At 32.2% G+C, this 11296-nt stretch overlaps 1 protein-coding gene and 1 long non-coding RNA gene across 11 annotated transcripts; one reads left to right on the forward strand and one right to left on the reverse strand.

Annotated features, from left to right (window-relative positions):
• Positions 1 to 1840: 1840 nt before the first annotated feature.
• Positions 1841 to 6371, reverse strand: LOC145119420 (uncharacterized). Of its 10 annotated transcripts, none has more exons than XR_013713840.1 (10): positions 6189 to 6371; positions 5775 to 5871; positions 5448 to 5662; positions 5272 to 5355; positions 4732 to 4878; positions 4432 to 4644; positions 3971 to 4317; positions 2977 to 3050; positions 2308 to 2710; positions 1841 to 2215 (listed from the first exon to the last, which is right to left on the reverse strand). It is a non-coding gene; the product is annotated as an uncharacterized LOC145119420 (long non-coding RNA). The 10 variants fall into 10 exon arrangements; XR_013713845.1 differs by lacking the exon at positions 5272 to 5355 and having other exon boundaries at positions 4428 to 4508; positions 4574 to 4644; positions 6189 to 6370; XR_013713842.1 differs by lacking the exon at positions 5272 to 5355 and having other exon boundaries at positions 4432 to 4508; positions 4574 to 4644; positions 6189 to 6369.
• Positions 6372 to 6717: 346 nt separating this feature from the next.
• HMGS (hydroxymethylglutaryl-CoA synthase / HMG-CoA synthase / 3-hydroxy-3-methylglutaryl coenzyme A synthase) lies at positions 6718 to 10859 on the forward strand. The gene is made up of 12 exons (XM_079055087.1): positions 6718 to 6938; positions 7859 to 7965; positions 8067 to 8199; positions 8259 to 8402; positions 8471 to 8629; positions 8719 to 8792; positions 8873 to 8948; positions 9047 to 9102; positions 9217 to 9304; positions 9505 to 9645; positions 9720 to 9869; positions 10434 to 10859. Exons 1-12 carry the CDS (start codon positions 6873 to 6875, stop codon positions 10614 to 10616), a joined length of 1377 nt encoding a protein of 458 aa, XP_078911213.1. The 5' UTR covers positions 6718 to 6872; the 3' UTR covers positions 10617 to 10859.
• The last annotated feature ends 437 nt before the right edge of the window (positions 10860 to 11296 follow it).

An 11296-nucleotide genomic window follows, 5' to 3' on the forward strand; every position in this document is an offset into this window, starting at 1 on the left:
ATTATGCTCTTACTTTTGTGACTGCGATACCAAGGATCACAAACAAGATGTGAATAACCATACAAACCCGCGTGACACCCTCGTTCTCATTTATGATCTCACATTGGCGTGCCGGTTTGCCAAATATGCTTCGTCAACAATCATAAACTTGAGTTTTCTTATCACTTTCACTTTGTAGTCCCGAATTAGTGTGTTGGTTAACCACACACCCTCCATTAACGACTTACAAAGAAACAATGTGTGTTTTCATGGATTAGCATACAAGTTTACATTTTTTTCCTAAGTAACTAGAGTGGGATTTGTTGTGTTCTAGTACTTTATGTTATTCTTTTAACGAGATTTATGTCCTATAAGAACCATTTCGGATAACGACAATTCACCACACAAAGAAGCGGTGAGTGAAAATGACACTCATTCAACGATTATTTTATAGGTCGTTTGCTTATACATATCTTATAGCATGACTTTATGAAAGAGGCATGATCTTGGTTTGACTGACGAATTATTATTCTTTTACATATAATATTATATACTCTTATAAATATATGTAAGGGTGCATTTTAAACTTTTTAAGAATACAAGTTTTAAATCTTATTAACTTAATTAACTTTTAGTTGATTAGTATTTTAACCATTTAATATTTAATAATTATCTTTTAAATAAACATTTAATTAAATACATTAAATCTTTGAAGAATTAAGTAATTATCTTAATTGGACTTTTAATTAAATAATATTAATTCTTTATTTTCTTCCTTAATTTTCGAATTTGGGTTTATCCAATTACGTAGTATAAATGTTCAAAATTTTAAGCAATTAAAATAACCATTTACATCTAGTAATTATCCTACAGTTCAAAAAAGGTAAGAGAATCCTGAAATTCGATCTGCCAGCAGGGCGCGTCGCGCCTGCGATTAGCAGTTTTTTTTCCTGTTTCTTCAGTTTTTCACCAATGCGTGTACAATAGAAAATCCTAGGCTTTGATACTACTTATGAGTTTTCTAGGTTCAAAACAAAAAAATTATGCAACGGAATCATAAAACTAGTTTATGGGCACATGTAACCTACAGATCTATGACATTTTCTCATTATAACAACATACTATGAAACTAAAAAACTAATCTAGGTATTATTGAAAATCACAAATATTATAACACATACATTTAGCTGTAATAGAATATAGCAACCTTTAATCTTCAAATCCTTCCTTGGAAAGCAAGCAACAATAGTGTGGATGTCTCTAATGACTCACACTCAATACCTCAGAAACCCTAAGAACGAATTAGGAGAGATGAGGGTGGAGGAATTCCAATTTCTATTGTGTGTATGTGTAGGATCAATTTTTTCTATGGTTATGGTTCTTATTTATAGCTGGTAGATCTCCAAGATAAACCCTGATTTGAATGATTAAATAATATGATTTAATCTATTCAATGCATTTATTCTTATGAGCTATAGGAGACTTCCAAAACCCTTCTTGATCCATTTCAAAACCGTCAATGCTTTAGAGGGTTCTAGAATGCCTTCCTTGCTTAACAATTAAACAATTACAATTCAAACCTTGCACCTTTAATTAATTTTAATTAATCCAAAATTAATTTCCAATTAATTCTAATTAATTCCAATTATTTATTTAACCATTTCTAATTAATTTAAATCAAAGAATAAATCAACAAGTTATTTCCTCACTCTCCTAAAGTCGTTTTTAACTATTTCTAGTTATTAAGGGCAACCCAAAAAGAACTTTGCTTTTTATTTCATAAAGTTATACTAATTTAGTTATGACCTTAGACTCCTAATCCAACACCTACCACGCTAGACATACAATGTTACACATGATATAGTGAGAAGACTCATCTGAAACTGAAGATCTGAGATCACACACTCACATGAGTCCTTAAATGAATCAATTACACAAACAGCCTAATTCAAACATATGCAAAACCTCAATCTATAGCTCAAATTAACAAAGTTTTACCAAGAGTCAAACTGGTCAAAAGTCAACGGTGAATGATCAACTTAGTTAAAATCAACAGCCAACGTGTCACAACCCAGACCTGGTCCCATCGCGTCCACTATATGACAAGATAGATGTGATCCTCAACCAAACTTCACACCACGACCATGTATTTGTCGCATCGAGGTCACACCAGAGATGGGGGCGGACCCAACAGTCGTTGAGGATAATGTCTTTGACCTTGGAATGAAATGTAAACCTAATATTATGAATAACATGCGAGATTAAAAACTCGACAAGGACCAACATGGTACTAATTATCAAACCAGGTAGAGGTGGAGGTGTTGTTACCAATCTTGAAGACAAAAACTATCTTAGCTTTTCTCGCATGCTAAGAGGGCGCTACGAAGCTTCTCAAATATTGTTATTAATTGAAATAAACTAGAGGGGAATCATGCGCGCCATTGGCTCTGTGTTAGTTTATTTTCTCTTCTTTCAAGTTGTATCATGTAGTAGAACATAATATTATATTAATGAAGACATTCAACATACAGGAGGCCTTTGGATCCAAGAAGTCTGACACATTCATTTTTGCACCAATCTCTGAAGTCCATTGCAGCTTTCATGTTCTCTAGTCTCTTCAAAATGTTTTTCAACAGCTTCACGTGATGTGTTTTTCTTACATGCTTTAACCCATTCTAAATTGTATAGTAATGGACCTTCTTTTTGTAGCCTGTCACGTTCAGCCTACAGCCTGCATCATTCACAGGTGGATTTGAATCACAAAATGATTTTAGTTTCTGAATGTTTAAAAAAAGTAGCGATTTTTTGGTATATAAAGTCAAAAAAAAGATTTGTGATGTCTAAGTATTTTTTTTATGCAGTTTTATGATTTTTAGGGTTTTTTTGTTTTCCATATAACCCTATATATATATATATATATATATATATATATATATATATATATATATATGGATAAAATAATGAAGTCATAAAAAAGAAAGGTAAGATAGATTGAACCTTTTAATGTAGTCTCATAAGCCATCAGTTGCTAAGAATACAAATTCTTAACCAAGTCCCCAAAGAAGCATATGCTGCACCAGATCATAACCTCAATTTTATAATTTATACACAGCACAGCACAACAGTGGGCAAAGGGTATTTCAGTCATTTGCATAAATGAGAGAATGCCTACCGGGATACGAATTTTTCAGACTATGTTATTTTATTTTTTTATATTACAATATTATATATTTAGTTTTTTGTTTTTGTGATAACGTAAGTTGAAATTTTATCCAATAATTATATGTATTTATAGTTTTTTTAATCAGTTTGAAAGTTCTAAAACTAAACAGAAAAAAAAGTACTTTTGTATTTTGGGTGGCGTTATTATAATGATAAAATGTATATTTTAAAGAATTGAATGTTGTAAAAGGAAGAATGATGTCTTAATAAACAAACCATTGTTATTTTCTGTATTTAACCCAAATTTAAAATAATTAAAACTACTCATTTGCTCTTAAAATTTTATAAATTATAATATGCATGTAATTATTAAGATACAAATTATAACTCAAAACTCTTAAATAAGAATTTGACCAAATTAAACAATAAACACCCTCAAAAGTTATCAGATTTTGTCTTTATAAAACCTCTGCATGAACTAAAAAGTTCCCATAATTAACAGAAAAAAAAAAACCAAAATATAAATGTTCCAAATTTGCGTGTTCTCTCACAAGTCACAATCAACAAAATCATGATCAGAAACTTTTTTCGTCCATTCATTTAAAAAACGTTGATAATGTACGGTTTTAGATAAATATGAACTTATATCCAGGAAAATTCAGATTCAAATTAAAACAACTTACTTGTAAACTCCTTGATACATATTCAAACTCAAAATCTTTAGAAAACATTAACACCATGAATCAAATTAAAACAACTTACTTGTAAACTCGTACATGAACTTTGATAACAACTTTAATAAGATTCAAAAAAGGGAGAGAATCAATACCTTGTTGAATGGTGGTGAAATGTCCTCTTACAAGATTCTTGTCAACAGTGATCATATAAGAAGGGAAAAACTTGTTCTTAGCAGTGGAAAAAAGGGAATGCTTTAAACTTCCAACAAAACTAACCCATTTCACAAACTATTGTTCTGAGTATTGGGTTTGTGTTAAATTTGCCCCTATTAGAAAGTATAAATTTATATATATATATATACCTACTTGTTGGGCTTTTGTTGAAGCCAAATTATAGTCGTGTCGTGTTCTGGATGCAATCACCTCCATCAGCTTTAATAATCTCAAATTAATCTCTTAATCTTTCATTCAAGGAAACCGAATCCGTTTCCAAAGAAGTCTACAAAATGGGTTTTGTGGCTTAGAAAATGTAACCTGAAATTCTTGAGGAAAGAAACTGGAAAACCCTAAACTGTAGAGAGAGAGAGAGAGAGAGAGAGAGAGACACACATACAGAAGCCACCGCCACCGGCAACCACCACCATCATCAGTGCCGGTATGCGTTGTTGATTTCCCTGTCGAACTCGTCAACTGGATCCAAGTCACTTTACCAATCGATTACAGTAAGTGAAACGAAAAAGGTATTCGAAATCAACCGGTGTGGTGGAGTCGGTGTTTTCTGCTTCCCCTTTGTTCTTGCGGCAAGTAAAGTCATTGATTTGATTTCCTGGAGATAAGAGAGAGAAGAAGGATTTAGGGCGTCGAAGCACCAGCCACAGAACATAGAAAGAATGAAAGAGGATAAACAAATAACCTGAAATTGTGGTTTTTACCACAAACTTAATGAGAAACACGAGACGATCGAAGCAGGAGTCACATGGAGCTGGTAGAAGGAGAGGGAAGCGCTGGTTTGTGGAAAACACTTCAAGTTGCCAGACCATCGTCTCCAACAGAAAGCAATCTACAAAAAGGGTTCGTGTTTAAAAAAAACAAACGACTCCTAAATCTTTAGTGCATAAGGGTAAAAAGGTACATGTGAATAAAAGGTCAGACATGTCATCTCTGAATACTCACAAGGAATCAAGTAGTTGATGTAGTGACATGAAAGTGGACAAAAGGAAATGGGCTATGGGGGTTTATCCAAGACAGATGTCTTGGGTAAAATAAGTGAACTTCTTATTTCCACTCATGCCGGTTTTAACATAAAGAAAAAATGAAAGCATATTCAATGAGGGTATTTCTGTAATTTACCATCTTCAGGAAGAATTGCTATAATTTGGTACATTTTACAAAATCAACCCAATTACAATAGCTAAAATTTCTTAATTTGTAATTTAAATGACATTGCTATTACCTTCTTTTTAACCCTTAAATCAATGTTGATGGTTAGTAGCTCTATAATTCAACAGTTCATAATCTAAGATCTTGGTTTCTAAATCTAAACCAAAAACAAATAAATATATCAAATTGAGATTTAACAAAATAGAAACCCGTTTAAGAGTTTAAAAGTTTTAAATTTAGAAAGACAACCTTTGTGATATGAAAATCCTTGGAACTATCTTTGTCTATGAAAGTAACCAACCGCTGAACAGATTTCTTTTCACATATAGGCTGCTCACTTACAAGAGCAAGAGGAGTTGTGGGTGTGAATTCCTTCTTTTTATTTTTCTCTTATATTTCATTTGTGTATTGCTCTTTTCTTATCCCTTCCCCTCCTCAAAAATGTTCATGAGGTTGTATGCACCCTAAAAATAGAGGTGGAAGATGTTTTTGACTTTTCATCAAAAAAAATTCGTATTGAATTCATATGAATCAACTCAAGCATAAGTAAAAAGATTAAGAAGTGTTTCAACAGACCTGCTATCTTTTCTCTCACCCGTCTTGCTATCAACAACTGTTAACTTTTCCGTGTGAGGCTTGCAAAATTAGCTTTACAATCCAATTAAGCTTACTTCTGTAAACGAAAACATAAACAGAGATTTATCTGAAGGCAAATTACACAACAAAAACCCCAAATTTAATTTCGATAAGCCCTAAAAACAGATAAATAAAGAATCGCTATTAACCCTTAGCCACAAAAGCAAATAAGAGAAAATTAAGAGGAACACGGGATTCAATTGTGGTGTCAGGAGTGATTTCCTCTTACCTCTTATCATAACAACAAAAGATCATATATAGAAACTGTTAAATAAATCAATCACAGATATCCATCTCATTATATATCTATCGTGCATAAGATTGAACTTTGAAGAGTGGTAGAAAATCACTTACAAAGTGAAGCAGTGGAGGAAGAATCGCAGAGCCAAACATGAAGTGGTGAAAGGAAAGGAACTGGAACGTGGTTGACAGAGAAAGAAGATCAGAGAAGGATGGTAGTGAAGGCGGCAATCGCAAGAGAAGAATAGAAGATAAGGATAACAAAATTGAAAGGCGGTTTGTGCTTTTCCAGAAATAGAAGTTTCAGTGCCAAAATAAGAAAGCCAACAAACTTCCGTGTCCAAATATGAAAGAGAAAAAAGGTTACTGTTCGTTTTTAACAATTAATAGTATATATAATATGAAAATAAGGTAAAGTCATACTTTTTTTTTTTTTTACAAGTTTAACTGTTTAAGGGCTTTTCTGAAAATATCATTTTTTTTCCTTTTTTATATGTAATTTGCTATTGGTTTGTTGAAGTGACAAATTATGTAAATTACGTGAAGAATGAGGGTAAAATCTATAAGGAGTCCATCGCTAGCCACTTCCCTCGTTACCCCTCTTTTTCTAATTTGCTATATAAATGCAACTCCAACATGTGAGCCTCTTCATCCCTCTTACTTGTAAAAAGAAGAGATTCTCTCTGTCAAATATAAACAAAAATCTAAATCTAAATCCAGATCGTTGTTCTCCGTTTGATCTGGTGATTATTACCCTTTTACTGTTTCGCAATAATTTTCTCGGCCAACGAAGCAAAAATGGCTCCTCAAAACGTCGGAATTCTCGCAATGGAAATCTACTTTCCTCCTACTTGTATCCAACAGGTAATTCTTCTTTGCCTTCTTCAGTAATCAATGCATTAAACTGCTTGCACGACACTTCATACTTAGCTTTCTTCAATCCGATTGTTATCATGAAATCGTTTTAGACAACTTTATGTGACTGCTGTTATCGTACAGTTGGATTTTGCTTTTCGTAAAATCAATTAGTGCAAAAACACATGTCTTTTTTGGGTTAATATTAAATTGTTGTGAAGATTGACGGGTAGTTGCACATGCAAAGTGGATCTAATACGGATAATCTTACAATCTTATGGATTTTGTGGCTGTTTGCGTTTTGTTAAGTTATTCATGCCAACATGATTATGACCAGAGTCTTGAAGTTGCTTTATGTGTTTGAGAAATTTTTTTTTCTAAAGCTTTAATTCCTGCGAGCTATGGTAAATAACCTTAAACCGAATACATATTTTTAAGGGGTTTTCGACTGAGTTTTTACTCAGGGTCAGGATACTATTAGCAATTTTGTATGCCTCGTATAAGGTCAAATATGGAGTTCTTATATATAAGCATGACTAACTTATGGAAGTTGCACATGCACACCTTTTTAAACACACAATATATATGCAGAATGTTCAAATTTGCACTTGATTTAATCAATTATTACAACAAAAATAGGAGGAATCTTGTGGATCAAAATCAATGCCATCAACATTGGTTACCGATATTTAAAACTAGATAAACTTTTTGGTGTGAAATTTTGCTAAAAAGCTAAAAGTTGCAACTTTAGTACTTTACACATCCCATGAAGAAAGTTGCATAACTTTGGAGTTAAGACCTTCAAAGACATGGACTTTTAAGTAATTTACACACCATTTGATCTGACATTTACTTGCAAGCAAGATCTTAAATATAAGTTGTTTCACCTTAAATAAAACATTTTCTTTACTTGTTACTTTATTTTACAGGATACTCTAGAGGATTTTGATGGAGTTAGTAAAGGAAAATACACAATTGGACTTGGACAAGATTGCATGGCATTTTGTTCAGAAGTAGAAGATGTCATCTCCATGGGGTCAGTAACTCAGTATAGTAATCTCAAGTTCAACTTATTAGAAAGAGATGATGTTATTCTTTAAAACAATCAATGAAACTTATAATTATTCATATTTTCAGATTGACAGCTGTCACTTCACTACTTGAGAAATACGAGGTTGATCCAAAGCAAATTGGTCGGTTGGAAGTAGGAAGTGAAACTGTTATAGACAAAAGCAAATCCATCAAGACTTTCCTCATGGATATCTTTGAGGTATCAGATATCATAAATCTATCTTTTCTTAACAAAGTTAATGATTAAATTTTTTGTAGGAATGTGGAAACACAGATATTGAAGGTGTTGATTCAACAAATGCTTGTTATGGAGGAACTGCAGCATTATTAAACTGTGTGAATTGGGTTGAAAGCAACTCATGGGATGGGCGCTATGGATTAGTTGTCTGTACAGACAGTGCGGTAGGTATTATTTCACATTTGTGAAAATTTTCTTCCACAAGGGCAATTTGGTCATTTTCTTTTACTAGGTGTATGCAGAGGGACCCGCTAGACCCACTGGAGGAGCAGCTGCCATTGCAATGCTGATAGGACCAGATGCTCCAATTGCATTTGAAAGCAAATTTAGAGCAAGTCATATGTCACATGTTTATGACTTTTACAAGCCTGACCTTGCAAGTGAATATCCGGTATATACTCCTACAAGGGCAATTTGGTCAATTTACATAAAAAAAACAAGTTGCTAATCTTTTAGATTTTGTTAATTTTTTTGATTTAGGTTGTTGATGGAAAGCTTTCACAAACTTGTTATCTCATGGCACTTGAGTCTTGTTATAAGGGATATTGTCAGAAGTAAGTTTCTATTATTAGTTTAATGTGAATAACAAAATATGTTTAAAAGATTATTTATTATTATTTTTTTTATGCTATAGGTATGAGAAATTGCAAGGAAAACAGTTTTCAATTGCTGATGCTGAATATTTTGTATTTCATTCTCCTTACAACAAGGTAACTGATTAACTAACAATTATTTTATTTCCATTCTTGATACTCATTATAGAATCTACAATAATATATATTTAATATATTTTTATGAAAATTTGCAGCTTGTACAGAAGAGTTTTGCTCGATTAGTGTTCAGTGATGTTGCTAGAAATGCCAGGTGATTATTGAAAGTTGAAACTATTTAATATTTATAATGTTTTCTTAACTTTATTTAATTATTTACATTTTTACCCTTCCATTGAACTTGAAAGTATGTCGTTATTTTCTTCAGCTCTGTTGATGAGTCTGCCAAAGAGAAGCTAGGACAATTCACATCTCTAAAAGGTGATGAAAGCTACCAAAATCGTGATCTTGAAAAGGTATTATTATAGTTCAATTTGGATTTCTTTATATAGAAATTGGATTAGATTAAATGCAAGAAATAGCAACATACTTTCATATATTTGTTTATAATTGGTTAGTTTTTATAAAGTAGAATGTTGTAATAAGAAAAAAATGAAAGTAAATTGCTATTTCTTGAAATTTAAGAAAAAAAAATTCATGTTTTATAAACTTGCAGGCATCTCAACAAGTGGCAAAACCGTATTATGATAAAAAAGTTCAACCTGGAACATTGATCAACAAGCAAGTTGGGAACATGTATACTGCTTCTATATATGCAGCTTTTGCTTCTCTTATTCATGATAAGAACAGCTCTCTGGTAATTAAGCATTTTGAAATAAATGTTAAATGTTTTAGAAAAATTTAATCCAATTTTTTTTATATTGATTTCAGGATGGAAATCGGGTGATGATGTTCTCATATGGAAGTGGATTATCTGCCACCATGTTTTCATTGCATCTTAGTGAGGGAAAAGCGCCTTTTAGTTTGTCAAACATTGCAAAGGTGATGAATGTTGATGAGAAGTTGAAGAGAAGGACTGAGGTATATCATACATATATGTACTTCCTTTGTGTTTCTTTTTCACTTAATAAGGGTAAAATGGTCATTTAATCACATTCAGACAGTCTTTCAGTCCAAAAGAGATACAGTCAGTGCATATACAACATCTACTTTAAACAGATATATAGGAGTGTTTCTCTTTTACTTAATACATATAGAAGGGTAAATTGGTCATTTACTCACATTCAGATGTGCTTTTAGTCCAAAAAGAAAGCCTTTGTGTATACAACACTTGCTCCAGACATATATATAGCTGCTTTTTTTTTTGTATACAACACTTATATTCAGTTTGTGTACAATCCACACAAAATATATATAGTGGCATTTCTTTTTTTACTTGATACATATTGAAGGGTAAAATGGTCATTTGCTCACATTCAGACAGCTCATTCGATCCAAAAAAAAAAACAAGCTTTGCGTATACAGGACTTTCTCCGGACAAATATATATAATATAGGGACATTTCATTTTGACTTAATACATATAGAAGGGCAAAATGGTCATTTACTCATATTTGATCATTTGTTTGTTATTTGGTGCATGCAGCTTCCACCAGCAAAATTTGTGGAACTGATGAAGGTGATGGAGCATCGATATGGGGGCAAGGATTTTGTGACTAGCAAAGATACAAGTCTTTTAGCTCCTGGGACTTACTATTTGACTGAAGTTGACTCCAAATACAGAAGATTTTATGCCAAGAAGACGACTGAGTTGTCTAATGGCCATTGAAAATTGAAGGGGGAAGAATGTAGCAAATATGGGAAATCAACTTTGGGTCTTGTTTTTTTTAAGTGTTGGATTTGGTTTGGTTTAGGGTTAGGGTTAGGGTTGATGTTGTAAGAGAAAAAAAGAGGAACCAAAAATTATTTGCTTTTGATTTAAAGTTTGTTACATAATAGCACTTGTTAATTATCTTGAAGAAATGTATTGAGATTATATTGTTTGTAAATTTCAATAATTTTCTTGCATGCATCAAGATAATTTATTACCCATTTACAAATTATTTGCTCAAGATAAAATTTACAAAGTAATGTAAAGATATTAGGAAATAAGATCAAGAATTCAAGATAATGCAAATCAAACACCTAAATACATAAATAGGTTCAGCCAAACATGTCTACATCCAATCACCCTAATACAAACTCTTTGTGGTAGTGTTCAAATCCTATTTCAAGATTCACAAAAGTAATAAAAACTTTCAACCTAATCAAAATGGAGATGTAGATTCCAATTTCCAATTCCACTTCTTTACTATCATCAATTTATCATAATCATTACCTAACATTACTTCATACTTGATATCAATTAATAAACGTGAGTACAAATTCTACCAAGTTGCCATCCTCCACCATGCACCAGGAGATGTGTCATTCCAAAACAATGCATAGAATCCATCTGGTTTTATCAAC

Source organism: Lactuca virosa, chromosome 6, assembly GCF_052849685.1.
Source record: "Lactuca virosa cultivar CGN04683 chromosome 6, Lactuca_virosa_CGN04683_v6, whole genome shotgun sequence".
Classification (NCBI taxonomy): Eukaryota; Viridiplantae; Streptophyta; class Magnoliopsida; order Asterales; family Asteraceae; genus Lactuca; species Lactuca virosa.